The sequence below is a fragment of the Thamnophis sirtalis genome, unplaced genomic scaffold, assembly GCF_051295495.1.
Source record: "Thamnophis sirtalis isolate CommonGarterSnake01/CBP01778 unplaced genomic scaffold, rThaSir2_p1.2 scaffold_3, whole genome shotgun sequence".
Classification (NCBI taxonomy): domain Eukaryota; kingdom Metazoa; phylum Chordata; class Lepidosauria; order Squamata; family Natricidae; genus Thamnophis; species Thamnophis sirtalis.
The window spans coordinates 75,242,321-75,257,748 of record NW_028261383.1 but is presented as its reverse complement, the minus strand read 5'-3'; the positions used below and the strand labels follow the sequence as shown (position 1 = coordinate 75,257,748).

The window sequence follows — 15,428 nt, the reverse complement described above, 5'->3', positions numbered from 1 at the left end:
TGCATCTTAAATTGTTCAAGTCATAGGATACATAGAATGCAAGTGTCAAGATCATTTTCACACTTAACCTCACTTCTTATTCATAGATCTCTATTACTTTTATTCAGTTACATAATACACTGATTAGACTCATTTGAGTATATAAGCATTTCCCAATAATGTATACTCATCAAATGTGCATTAGCATTTCCAAATTTGTGGTTGCTCATGAATCACAAAAAGAAATTATAACAAAAGAAAGAACCTATGAAAGTCAACTAAATTTCACCTTTTGCCCCCCATGTATTTTAACAATTTTTAATTGTAAAACTGCAAATTTGTACGTAAAAATGATTGGTAATACCATGCCATTCCATATTATAGTTGCATCTGTTCACTTTATTCAAATAATTTCTGCTCTTATTTATATTGACTCATTTTCTTTCTTCATTTTTGTTTGTCACATAAGGCTATATTTCTGGCATGTGCAGAAGGAGCAAAGAACAAAAAGGGAAATGAGAGGGAAAAAAACCACAGGTTTTACTTTTATCCTGCTGGCTGGACCTTACTTGTCATTGACAAAAGTTAATAATCTGAAGAATGATAACAAATGTTGAAAAAGTATTATGAAACTTACTGGCTTCCTTTCTTTAGATGTGAAGTTTGCATTGCCATTTGTTTCATATTTTGCAAACTTTTCTCTTCAATGCTTTGCAATCCATCTACTGGCATACAGTCCACATAGAGATTATATAACAATAGTGCCTGTGTTTTCTTCCTCAAATTGTGGGCTGAGATCACACGCTGGGAAAAATTACGAGGATCCTCAGCAAGAAAAAGTAAACGGATCCGAGGCACCCAATACTGACAGGAGATCAGTGGGGGTCTCCCTAGGCAGAGATCAGAAAGCAAGACAACAGAAAACGTGAAAGCTTAAATATCCAAAAGTGCCTGTGCATAACCAGACTATTGTCCAGTAAATAGCCTTTTTGCTGGAAAAAAATGGATAAGAGAATCAAAATTGAGACTGAGAGGATTACTGAGGAAAAATGTCAACATATCTAATTAAGTGAGACAGCAGAAGCTCTCTGATCAGGTCTCCTACTGCTTTGTTTCTCTTCTTAGTTAAAGTAACAAGACCACACATTTTTAACCCTTTCCTCCTGTTCTACTTTCCTCATTTAAATTGTCCTCAGCAGTCTTATTTGCCCTAGGAATGAAAAGCAGCAGGAGTCCAATAGTACCATACATAGAGGAACTAATGGCCTTCACAGAGGCAAACAGTGACATTTTTGTCTTTTCACTATATCCCCCGTATGTCTTCTTATTACACAAGCTACCAATGTATTTTATTCCTGTCTTTGAGATGGGGAAAAAGTATACGGATTGGAAAACTGCTATTCCCATGGCAGTCCTCTTCCTGCTCCTCTAAAATGAGGCCAGCAGGAGTTGCTGTAAGAAGTTGGGGGCCAGAGGTGCCTCGTTACAGTGGAGCCGTCTTGCCTTCCCATGTCACAGCCATCTCTGGCCATGAGCACTGTGATCCCAACCAGCTCCAGGACTACAATCACCATCTAGACCCTGTCCACCCTCTGCTTCCCTGCCCTTCCTTTCAGAAAGCAAGTTTAGCAGCAAATAGGAAAATAGTTCTGTCTCCAAAGCCTCCAGTGAATGGCAGGGTTTAGATAGACAGGAGCCTACCTCTCTAGCAAGCTGTCTTGAAGGACAGTAGGGGAGGTGGTTCTCTGGGACAAGGATGACAAAGAGACTGGGGGAGATGTTAGCTACAGCAAAATGCACTTAATGTTTGTGGGGAGAAAGTTGTATATACAGAGATAAATAAGGAATACAAAAAAAAGAAAGAAATTGACTGCCATGCAAGTTTCCATTGTGTCAGCTAATGTCAGTTGGGAAAGGGGACAATTTGGAGTGGCATAGCGTCCCCAAGTTTTTGCTCTATGCAACAGCACAGTATATATCTATAGGTGAGGGCTTCTTCTGTTTGTCAATCCCTAGTTTCCTGCCAGATCTAGCTTAATGACTGACTAGCACAGAAATGAAGGCTGTGTTGTGAGGACATGCCTAACAAATAATAAACAGTTTTTATTTGATTTATACCCTGCCTTTTATTTTTATTTTTATATATGTATTTATTATTTTTATTTTTAAGCTCAAAGCAGCATGCATGATGTTCCTCCTCCTAATATCTCTACAACAATCACATTTGGTGGGCCAAGAATGTGATTGGCCCAAATTACTCAATGAGTTTCTATGGCTAAGGAAGGACTAGAACCTAGGTTCTCAGGCCAATATCTTAGCCATTATAGCACACTGGCTCATATCAGTACCAGGACAACAAGGACATGTGTATAAACTGTATGTCAGAGCACAAATTTGATTATATATCTATGGAGATTCTCAGTCATCCAAGTCATGGTTATCCCAAAAATGGCTTTTCAAGAGGCAATTGGACTTTGTGTTTTTCCTTTGAAGACCTTTCACTTTTCATCCAAGATGCTTCTGGGCTGAAGAAGCTTCTTGGATGAGAAGCGAAACGACTTCAAAGAAAAAACACAAAGTCCAGTTGCCTCTTAAAAAATTACCTTTGGAAAATGTGATTATATACTTATTATCTCTTCCTCTGACTGTAGGTGATGTGGTCAGGGATTGATGACATTGTCATCTCTTACACCTCTTTCAAAGGTCTCTGCAATGGTTATAGAAAGCCAACTGATGACCAAATATGCAGGCAGTAGTATGCATAAGAGTGGAAGAAGAAAGCCATTTCAGGATGTTCAGCTGTTCCCTATAAAAGGGATCAGAAATTACACTACAACACAGGGCTTTTATGTATTAGATATAGCTAACAGGTATAGAAATTGTCCTTCCTTCCTGCATTCCAGTGATAACTAAATTGAAACCCACCTTCAGCTGTCATTCCTCCATTGATTATACGTTTCCCATTGAGGTCTCGAACAAGGTCCATTTTGTTTGTCTTATGTACCAAGTAGAGTTTTGACTCTTCATCATAATCCAAGACTCCAACATTTATCCACTTATAGATCAGTGTGTGGCTTTTTGGATCTCCTTAGGTATTAATGACAAACACAGTTTTACAATTTCACAATTGCCCTAATTAGAATAGTGGAATTACAAAAAGTACATTTCACACAGCTGCAATTATCACCCCTTCTGTTCTTGATCCCAGACTTTCTCAATACTTCAATAGATTTAGGAAGAGGTTGGCTTTGCACAAGACCCTGAATGTATGTTTTTTCCAGTGGGCATGTGGACTCGGCAGTTTAAAAGAACTGATACTTTAATGGTATGTGGGAATCATTTTGGGAAACGGGGTAAAGAGATATAGCCAAGGGACCAGACAGATAAAAGGCAGCTGAACTGGCAGTAGAAATGTAGACAGGGAAGGGAGAGAGATATACTTTCAAATTTGCAAGATTCTGTTAATGTAGCATTAAAGTAGAATTAGTTTATCTGGTCCTCTTTCCTGTCTGATCAACCTTGTAAGGCTGACAAGTTCAGCGGCTATATTGTTTTAATCAATGGGCTGTGAATTTTATGTATTTTGTTATGGCATTTTATAAGCTTTTGTATTATTTTTTCCTGCTTCTAATTTAGTTTTTTTTCCCTTTTTGGTTGTTTATCATGGGTTGTTTTAATTGTTCATAAATTACTCAGTATGTGTGTATGTGTGTATATAAATAAACAGATATAGATATTTAGATAAAAGAACGTTTCTAAATGAAGAATTTTTCTTTCAAAATTGCTGAAGACCTGTCTTGACAATTCAATGCTTTGTGAAAAAATAACTCAAAAATCTTACGTTGTGCACTTAGGACAAAGACATAAAAATCAGAGACTACTTCTTAAATTATAACTTGCACAAAAGGTAATGGAGTACTAAGCTTCATAGGGAGGTACAACAAAACATGTGATGCATTGGCTTAGACTCACTGATATTCAAGCTCAAAATGTTGAGCATCACAGACTCAGTTTCCATGAAAATAAGCTGAAATCAGATATTTATGACAAGTTATATATTTTTTTAAAATTGTAAATATAGGATTTTTTCTTGCCTCAGTCTATATATTCACTGAGAGTGCAATCTGATTTTTGGGGGTGGGGGTGGGGGGATGCTTTTATTTAAAGTACCATGAGCAATGAAAAATTCCCACTAGTGGAATTGTCTCTTTGAAGTGGATCAGTTACTTCCACCATGTTCTTTATTTTCCATTCAAAAAACCTACTTTTTCCACCCTTTTACTAATATTATAGGTAACAGCTTTAATTTATAATAGTTTGTATATTGCTCTGTGAAATTATTATTTTAATTTTTTATGCTAGTTCCAAGCTTTAGTTTATGAAGTTATATTCAATGTTCTTATACTATGTCTCACTACTTTGTTACTTAACTACTCTGGAAATATTAAAGCCATGGAATATAAATAGGTAAATAAATAGATTTATTTAAACAAAAACAAAAATATTTTGCTCCCAATTAATTTTCAAAATGTAAAACTTGGAGGGGATAATTTTGTATTTTAATCATTGTTATAACTCAAATCTATATCATCTGAACTTTACCATGTCCAAGTATGTCATCAGTAGGTAGGAGTGCTTTTCCTGGGATTGGTTTCCGATCTGAAGATTCAGGCTCTACCCCCAATGATAGCCACTCTTCTGGGGTCCGGCAATCATATTCTTCATCATCAAAAATCTAAATAAATAAGAAACTATATTCATGGAGAAAACTTATGTGGCTGCTAATAGTTGACACTGACTTGATGGCACATAATCATAATCCAGAAATTGCACATTAATATTTCACTCAAAAACAACCTGAGCTGTGTGAACTGTCCTGTTAACTCTGGAATGCAGTCACTATTCTGAGATGGCTTTTTATACATTACATTTTGTAGGACAGATTCCCAATCATCAAATTTTCCCCCCATGAAAGATATACACCTACTATTAAACACTGTGGTTATTTCCATTTCCATTCCGCACTCAAATCAAAGCCTTAATTTTTAAACAAATCTCTCCAATTCTCTCCAACATAGTGGACAGCAGCACTTCCAAATAATAATTGGGTATTTATAAATATAACAGAAAAGCTGATGGAAAATCATAAAGTAACAAACACTTTGACAAATATTTATTATAGGCTTGGGAACCTGCACAGTGAAACACAAATACCAATAATTCCCTCATCTTACCTGTAATGGTAGATAGATGGGGAAAAGGGGGTCTTTGTTTTGTTCAATTGTTGGTAAATTAGCAGGGTCTTGGTGTCTTGGCATCAGCTCATTAGAATTTATTCCTGCATTTTCTAAAAGTTTTGTGATATCTAAGCTGAGATATAATCGCCTTTTCCTAATTAAACAGCAAGAAGAAATGGTTTATATTTAAACAAGTCCTTTATTATCTAATGATATTGCTACTAAAGATGCAATCAACTTATATTTTGGATACTGCTAAAGATTTTCTAACTGATTTTCTATCATGCCTACACTATTATCTTGAAGAATATCCCAAATTAATGTACATTCATCAGCAGATTATTGTTTCTTCAAAGAACCTTTCTATGTAAGAATATACAAAGAGCTATGCTAGATTAGATCACCTTGTCCAAATGCTTTTCTCAGTAGCCAGATAGAAACATAAGGAAAGCTCATAAATAAGACATGAAAGAAATATATTTTCATTGTGTTTCTGAAAGCAAGTTGCCTGAGACTGGGAAAAGTTCCAATAAAGGAACTAAAATATAGCTATTGTGATAAGTGGTCAATGACAGCCTTAATTCTCCATCACACTTTGGTGTCATGGGAAAGATAATACATTTGATAGTGATAACCCAATTTTATATACCTAAATCCATCCAATCCAATCCTGCAATAACGGTGGGAAAACTTGATCCACCAGGTTTTCCCTATTTAGAATATACCCCCTATTGCTTTCTTGAAATCCTGTTTCTGTTAAAAAAATGAAGAGTGGGCAAAGGGAGGTTGAGCCTCAAGGTTTCTATAGTCTTGTAAGTTTAGTGAAAGCTGCTCCATTAGAGGCCAATGCCTTTTTGCTGATACTTATTTGTTTCCATGGTAATAAAAGGGGACTGTGACTTAAATATCCCATGTCTGCAATCTCTTTCCTGCTCTGCTGAACAGCAGCAAAGAAAGAGCCGATTTGACTGGCAAATCAACTACAGAGGTTGGCAAAGTGTAATGCTGTTTCTGCTTTGCCAGACTAGTCAATGTTCTGTATATGTGTGTGTGTGAGAGAGAGGTGTGGGTGAGAGAGGGAGAGAGAGGGAGAGATCCCATCCCTTCTTTGCTTTAGCTACACCCACCATTGCATCATTGATGTGCACTCCTTGGAGGGTTGATTACCAGATATTGTGGTTGCACAAATTGAAAAGGCTGACACTCTTTCCCTCAATGGTATATTTACTACTACCCATACTAATCCTCATCTTACCTGAAAACTTTCACTATAGCAATCTAGTACATAGGAGGCGAAACTAACAGCACAGAGAATCTTGTCAACCTCTTCAAGATCCACAGCTGAAACCTATCACATATAACCTCACTAAACAAGGCCTCCTCCTCTCAGTTGCACCCTCTTGACTGGCATTCAATTCTAAGCATGAATTATTTTATCCTCTACATGCTTTATACAGTCCCTTCAATTTCTCAACAGATGATTTTCCAGCTCCATTTTCCTTCGTGTGTGTGTGTGTGTGTGTGTGTGTGCGTGTGTTTGTGTGTGTGTGTGACAGAGAGATTCACTTTAAATAATTGAGCTAAGAAGTATGCACGTTTCACTGTTCTTAGCACCACAGAATATGCTTGAACATGAACTCTTATCCACGTTTGGTTGCATTCATTTAATGCTAGCATTGCTTTAAGTATCTCTTAAGCTGTTTCATCTCCTGGTGCTCCTCAGAAAACCAAGGAATTCCCTTGAAATTATTATCACTCAGGAGCAGTTATATCAACCTTTGCAAGCGACCCCTTATTTCAGAGATCAGCCAGGCACACAGCGAAATTGCCCACTAAGGCTTCAGGAAACTCTGCAAAAGCTCTTTGGTAATCTATAGGATCTATTAAGTGCCTGAGGCGAATACAATAGGCTTTCTTCCCCCCCAAGTTTGTAATAACAGTAATTGTATTTTATGATTGCTTTTATTGTATGTTGTCCAAAGTCATTGTAGAGCTGGGTGATCTTACACATTTCCAAAATAAATAAAGTAAAATAAACTCCAGAGGATGATTGACTGAACTCAGGATGAAAATACCTCTCAATTGCAATTTTTCGAGGGCATTGTCCTGGAAGCACTTCAAATGGAATTTGAACCTTGGGTTTATATGCTTGCAGTGGAAAATCTGACTCTTTGATAATTTGTGTAGTTGGTCCAATTTTCTGATTATCCAAGATAAGTCCAATATTTTCTGGTGTATCAAATGTTGAGACTGACAAAAAACAAAATTCAGAAAAAAAATCACAGATTAAATGTTTCTTGATTTAATTATGCACTCTTTTATGCTGAGGTGGTGAAAACCTATGAATAAAAATTGAGAAACTGCTTCATCCAGTATCAATATTACTTAAATTTTCTTTAGCTCGTAAAAGTGAATGGGGTGCATAGGTGTAGGATGATGTAAGCAAAATTTCCAAGGGTCCCTGGATAATCTCAGTGGGCCAGTCATTCTCATCCTAATTTAGATCCTAACACTATTTTTGATCCTAAATTTGTTGTGATAATCTCCATAAAATGAGGTGCCTGAGCAATCTGAAGGAAAAAATCCAATAGAATATAGAATAAGAATATAGAAAGAATATAGAAAGCAGCATTAGTGTTCCTCAAATTCCTTATAACTAAATATATATTTTCCTTAAATAATCTTTAAGGTCCATTTTTATCACAACACATGAAAAGATTTAATCCAGTTCATATATGTTTAATCTAATTACAATGGTTCTGGTAGTATATAATCACATTGGTCAAACCTCATAATTTGGAGAAATTGTCACCCACAGCTAATGTCTAGTATTCATTAATCCCTTACATCAGAAAACACTGCCAAGTTTTGATCTCATTAGCATCTTCTTCATGGGTTAGCCAGACAGCGGTAGGTTTGGCTTGGGCATGGGAACGAATTTGTGGAAAAGAAGCATGTTTTGTGGTGGCCAGGACAATGGCAATGAGTTTGTATAGAAAACCTTGCTTTTTCAGTCTCCAACTCTTTTCTAGAAGAATTGAATAACTGGAGGTATTGTCAAGTTGGTTATGTTTGTACAATAGTGCTGACTAAGAGTTGTTTAATCCCAAGAAATCCTGGCTATCTTTTTGATTTACTCTTGGGCTATAGCATCTTGATTCTTGAAAGTAATTAAATGTTGAGGTAATTTCTTATTCTCCCTGTCACATTTTAAACAACATATCTATAGTTTGTTCCAATTGCCCAGTTGTTTGTGATCTCTTGACACTGAGTGATCCTCTGCATTGAAACAACATGTATTATTTGTTCACTTTAAAAAAATCAGCTCTGTTCTAAATTAAGCATGGTTGGAAGTTGAAGACAATGGTTAGGAGGACAAGGAAGTTTGCTAGAATCTAATTTAAATCACCTCATCCTTTTTCCGTTGCCTGTTCCTGACCTTTTACCTAGTGAGGACAGTTTTCTGATAGAAGCTAAAATAAGGTATGTAATCAAATCAAATACAGAACAGAATGCCATAGGAACTGTGGGTAATATAATAACCCTTTGGTCATCAATAGCTTTGGATACTACTTGCATCAGAGAATCTGCTGGGTTACGGTCCCTATTGTATCTCTATATCAAGCTAAAAAGAGGAAATAAGAAAATTAAAACAGAATATCCACAAGACAAAGCCCATTATGAACCAACTTTAAATCATAAAGGTCACCTGAACTAAATTTGTAATAAACCTATATTAGAAAAAGAAGGAGATTTCTTAGCTTGTTCATTTATCTACCATCTCAATCTTAGATTTTGCATCACTAACTTTAGATATGACAGTATTCTGAATTTTTGGCATGGAGGTACGGGTTTCCTGACAATATTTGCTGTTTTATTTATTTAGTCCGTACGCATGGCAATGATTCTGGTTAGATTAGTTTGGTTTGGTTTATTAGATTTATATGCCGCCCTTCTCCCAAGGATTCAGGGCGGCGTACAACATTAAAAGAAACACATAATACAAAAGTTAAAAAAAAATTTAAATAGAATATCCCAAACAAACCCAATTAGAATTGACAATAACAATTCTAAACAATTCTTCTGGTTAGACAGAAGATTGAATTCTGTGTGATTACATTCCTTTCACCAGGACACATCCCAATATAAACATAATTCCTTCCTACATAATGGCAAATTTTTGGGTCTCTTAGAATAACTGAATCCTGAAATCAGAAGAGATCCTTCACGAAGTCCACCCTCATACTCTGAATAGAAATCCAAGTGAGGTAGCCCATCAGTACTTGAGGAGAAAAGGTTTATTACTGCAATAAAGATTTATTATTTGGACATACCAATCTAGATTCAGACACTCCAGAAGATGTATTTTAATTACATGGTTAAATAAGTCACGATGCCTGGGATTTTATATAATAATGAACCATATACTAAGGTATCAGAGGAGAGAAGAAGCAGTATTACAGTGACAGCTATAAAGACACTGAAGATGGAAAAAGCCAAATTCATTAGACTTCAGCTTCAAACTGGTGTACTGAAAGACACCACTAGATAGATAGATATTGATTCAAAGAAGATGAGCAAGCATGGAAAATGTATGCTGAAATTCTATACAGATACCTTTGAAGAAATTTCCTATTTACAAGAACCTCTAGTGCTAGAAGATGAAGTTAGGGCATTCTTCTGGTCATTACCAAGTCAGAAGGCTACAGGAACTCATGGAATGTCTATGGAAATATGACAAGCAACAGAAGAAATCAGTAAGGTTTCTGACTAAACTATATCAGAAAGTCTAGAGACCTACGTAGTGGCCAATTGGAAGAAGTCAGTCTAGATACCAATACCAAAAAAGGATACTTAATAGAGTGTGCAAAGTATTATAAATTATCGCCTTATGTATTCAACCTAGATGCTGAATATATATTGAGGGAAGTTGGATTAGAAGAAGATGAGTATCATTTAAAACTGAAGGGAAAAACATCACTAATCTACAGTATATTATGTGATTATGCTATTTTGATAGCAGAAAATAAAAATGTTCTGGAAGCTGTAGTAATAATGAAAGTCAAGGAGGACAGTGCAAAAAGGACTAATATTAAATATAAAGAAGATCAAAGCAGTAATAACAGATACAGCAACCAGCCTTAGAATAAGATAACGAAGATCAATTACAGAAGTGGTGAATAGCCTTTTAGGATCAATATTAATACTAAAGGAATAGTGGTTAAGAAATATACCACAGGCTAGCACTCGGTAAAGGAACAATACACCCTTGGAAAAAAATTCAGATGCCATGCTGTGTCTATACCTATGAATATTAGAATCATGCTGGCATTGGTTTTCCTTGTGTCACTCTATGAAACGAAATGTTGGACTTTGAATGAGAAGCACTTTTTTTTTATTAAACAAATGCATATGGCCACCCATCTACCAAATAGAAAAAGTTTTTTGAACTTTAATGTTGGAGAAGACTCATCAAACAACTAGATTACACAAAGAACCAGGCTCAATTTTTTCATATTTTGAAGACATTATGCAAACTTAGCTTCTGGACAAGTCTGTAATGCTGGGAAAGGTGGAGGGAAAGAGAAGAGGAGGACAACCAGCAGCAAGATGGATTAATTGAATTTCAATGGTAAGGAGTACATGATTAGAAGATCTGAAGGGTCAATTTGAAGAAGAAAATCTATTAATATGATCACTAGAGTTGACACCAATTTCTTGGCACATAATTAGTCAATAAACCTTTGTTTCTTGGTTAGTTTGTGTTTGGCATTTGTTTATTTATTTCCTCCCCTGACAGAGTGAACTAGAACTATGGCTGTTTTGAAATTACCTTAGTTTTTATATATTGCTATCCAAAATGTCATCTTTCCAATGTTTCATATATTTTAAAAGATTGCTCTTATGCGAAACTACAATTTACATATTTTATATGCCATTTCTCATATCTCCAAACCGAAACCAAACATTTGTTCAAGGAACTTAAATAAGCCAATTGGAAATTGGTTTTCCTGATGTTCATTCCTTTATTCACAGCTGCTTTACAGAAACAGTGTGTGCCACAAATACTTGTTTATAAACCTACATTTTTTGGTTCATTTTTATTCTACTCAGGTGCTCTGCTGATTTTGACACTATATGATCAACTCTCATTCTTCACTGTTTCACTGCTGGATTCCAGGAGCTGAACCTTTTCCCCCCATTGCTCAGTGAGAAAGCTAATGATAGTATCCTTTGCTGTATGTTTACCTTCTGGTGTGTGCTCCTCAAGCTCTGACTGCTGCAATAAATCTTGGTACACATTGGGACCAGTGCACACATCCTGAAATTAAACACAACAAAAAATTCAAGAAGATGCAAGGTCAAGAATTCTATATGTACAAAATATAGAGAGGAAGATACTGAACTCTCCAATGCAATTTCCTACGATTCTCAACAACTACATGAGCAGACCTCTATATATACAATGAAAACTTTCTAACTACCTTCCCTTTACTTATGGCATCACATTGTTATCAGTGTCCTTACGTACTGTCACTCCTTGGGTCGTACAATAAATAGAAAATTACCAAATGAACATTTTAAAAAGATTGTTATTGAAAAAATATTCTCATAACAAGAGAAGTTCCCATCCAAACAGGACAAAGTAGTAGACCTACATTGGATACCTGCCAGGAGTCTTTTAAGAAAGGCAGCAAGTGGAATTATTCAATTGTGATGGAACACTTGTTGAAATGGTAGCATTTTGGAGCCCTCATAAAGGACCAGGTACTATGTGCAATGGGTATCCTTACTGCTGGAATTCAAATCTAGCAAGGCAAACTAGACTATAAGTTAAGTAAGTCTGGCAAAGGCAATAAGTAAACTATTACCAGTACCAACATAATCCTGGCAGATCCCTGTCTGAGTTTAAGTCAAATAGATACTCATGGATGCATGAATGTATGGATGAGTGGAAGTTTTAGTTCAGAAAATAATCACTTGTTGAACCTGCGTTTGTTTCTATGTGTACTGAGTTTTTGATAAATATAAGAAGCATCATATTTACACCCCTCTGTATGACACATACAAACATCATATTTCCCCATCTGTACAATGTCTTGCAGAAATTACTGAGAATTCAAACATCTAAAGGACACATTTGGATACAATCCACTGACTAAAAAAAATACAGCTTCTGGTGGTTTGTGAATCATACTATATTTAGAATGACTTCCAACAAGTATAAAGCAGTTTTTTTCTCTTACCTCTGATATTATAAATCAATCTTTACATGTGTTTCTATTCTGTTTTTTCTTTTCTAGTCTTTCTCAGTTTAATTATAAAAACTTAATTTCAAGCTCTTAAATTTTATTGAAGCAAATCAGTTGAAGCCAGAATTACAACATATGGGGTGTATAACAATTATGGGAAAGCCAAGCTAATTATGAAAGCATCTGAGATACTTTTGAATAGAGACTGCTACTTTCTTTCACAAGTGGCAATTTCTCTCTTTAGAAATTAGAAGAGAACTGAAAACAATCTATTTTCCATCTTCCTATCCAAATTAAGAATAGCTTGAGGGGAAGAAAAATAGAAACTGGGCAAAGAATGAAATTAGAAAATCAGCAATTACTCCCTATTGATGAAATAGATCCATAATTTATATATTTGCTCAGGCTGTGCAGTGCTTCAGATTCAAGGCCAAAAAGTGCCTTGAAGAACACAGGGACATTTACATAACACCTATCTGCAACACCTTAAAGTAGTTTCATATATTCCAAGATTTCTATGGCTGTTGTCTCTAGTTGCCGTGCAATTACAAGAAAACTATTGTTTACTGTAAATTGCAGACAAATACTATTTATTTCTCCACATGCTCCAAAGCACCCTTTTTCTTCCTCCCTCCCTCCCTCCTGCCCTTCTCTCTGGTAGTCCTCAACTTACGACCACAATTGAATGCAAAATGTATGTTGCTAAGTGAGAAATTTGTTAAGTGAGTTTTGCTCCATTTAAAGACTTTTATTGCCACATTTGTCAAGTGAATCACTGCATTTCTTAAATTGGTAACACAGTTGTTAAGTGAATCTGGCTTCTCCATTGACTTTGTTTGTCAGAAGGTTGCAAAAAAAGGGGACCACATGATTCTGGGACACTGTAACTGTCATAAATATGAGTCAGTTGTCAAACAACCTAATATAAATGACATGATCATAGGGATGCTGCATGGTCATAAGTGTGAAAAATAGTCATGTCACTATTTCCAGTGCTGTTGTAACTTTGAACAGTCACTAAACAAACTATTGTAAGTCGAGGACTACCTGTATGAGTACCCTTTGTATAAGAAGAGAAGTGAGAGTCTATATACTTACACCCAAGAGATCTGAAGCACCAGGTGTCAGGACATCAGAATAAAATCCACGTTCTTTCACCACTGGATATTTTTTATTGAATGTTCTGTAGGAAGAATCCACTGGAGTTGAGCTGGTTCCTGCACTAGAGTCTGCTCTTTGGCTGTTGGGATATGGGGGATATGGACTTCTTCCCAAAGAGTTTGTCAGTTCCTTCTTGGCTTTATCCATCTTGCTTTTTGATCTCACAACACTGAGGTATATTTTACATAACACACAACAAAGAAATTGCTATGAGTATCTCTACTGTTAAAAGCAACATTTAATAATTTGACAAGACAAATGGCTAATCTACATTTTATAAACCATGGTGAGTGTTTCATTTGTGCAGACAGCGACTTGTAGAATTAGTCTCTTGGAAGCCAGAACTAAGAACTGACACCTCCCCACAATATTCCAGGTGGATAGGGTCAGTTATAATTAATCTTCAATAATAAGGGCACACATTTCAGTGGATTCTTTCTTGGAAAAATAGCATCTAAAACAAAACTACAGAAAAAATACTCCCACAAAATAAAAATAAGCTGTAGTTATTTATGTAATTTTGTCACATACATTAACATGAAAGTATAACAATCTCATTATATATGTACATAACTTGAATGAAAAGGAGACTATAATGCTTACCAACATATATGCCTGCGGTACTGCAGTAGTAGTGGGCAGAAACCAGAATAGAAACTTAGAACCTATGTGTCTACAAGAACATTCCTGATGCACTGAGTGCAGAGAATGCAAATGGTATACATCTATATGACTGCAGGAATACATTATGTGACTCCTTTGATACATTAATGAATTATTAATTAAATAAAAAGATTACTATTTATGGCACCTTGGGCTCCTGAATGTATTAACTGATGTTTATATTCAACATGATACATCCAGTAACTGAAGATGCCATGAATAGTAATCCTTCTTTAATTTTTCAACCTAACAACTCTCAAATCAAATAAATCTTTACCATTGTCAGCCATTTAAGGTAAGCCAGGTCAGGAAACAGACTCCTCAAGAATGACTAGAAGTTTACTGATCTAAAATGTAGTAACAGAATGTCAAAAGTCTGGCATTGTTTTCCTTTATCTACCTCCTACACCCCAGGGAAACATTTTGAATCTCTTTTTAGTGTTTTCTTATTTTTTTGTAACAGTCATAATATTGTCTTCTCAAACTCATTTCTCTGGGTTTCCACAATGATGATAATTGACTAGCACAGCCCTGTGAGTTAAGTTGGATTTAAAGACAGTGATTAGTCCAAAGTCATTTCATGGTGATGGATGGAGTAGAACTTGTGTTTCCCGACTCCTAGTCTAGCATCTTAATCATTACACTGCAGGAGATCTCCTTCAGATTCCCTGAATCACTGCACTTTATTTATTTATTTGTTTATAATGAAATAGAAACCACCATGTTGCAAGCAATCTTTACCATCCTGTTTATAAGAATCTTTCTGTGTATCATACTGCATAGGCTCCATAGGAATTTCTTATAAAGTGAAAATTGTGATTAGCTAAAACATACTGCTTTGTTTAAGTATTCAGTTATCCACAGAAAGACAAAGGTAAACCAAAATTATAGAGAACACCTAAGAGACTAGAAGGTGGAGTTCAGCTTGTTTATATAATCCTTATATTTTATACTCAATTCAATTTAGAAAATTGATGTCTATTCATCTACATCTAGAATCATACCTGACTTTCTAGGCTAACCTCAAAAAGGATAGTGAAACCTGATCATCCCAAAGGTGTTTGGATAGATATGACATCATCTATCTCCAGTCTACAACAGTCTTTTCAGCAGTTCCAAAAAGGCTCCACATTAA

The 15,428-nt window shown here is 35.6% G+C and overlaps 1 protein-coding gene across 1 annotated transcript in view; it reads right to left on the bottom strand.

The window, feature by feature from the left end:
• The window catches only part of DNAH1 (dynein axonemal heavy chain 1), a 179,468-nt gene that overhangs the window by 142,699 nt on the left and 21,341 nt on the right, over positions 1–15,428 (bottom strand). Inside the window, exons 2-8 of the mRNA XM_087709198.1 lie at positions 13,568–13,799; positions 11,466–11,538; positions 7,292–7,466; positions 5,214–5,370; positions 4,582–4,714; positions 2,905–3,066; positions 617–869 (exon numbers count right to left, since the gene is read on the bottom strand). Of these exons, the coding sequence (XP_087565324.1) occupies positions 617–869; positions 2,905–3,066; positions 4,582–4,714; positions 5,214–5,370; positions 7,292–7,466; positions 11,466–11,538; positions 13,568–13,777 (1,163 nt within the window). The 5' untranslated portion in view covers positions 13,778–13,799. The remainder of the gene's footprint in view (positions 1–616; positions 870–2,904; positions 3,067–4,581; positions 4,715–5,213; positions 5,371–7,291; positions 7,467–11,465; positions 11,539–13,567; positions 13,800–15,428) is intronic.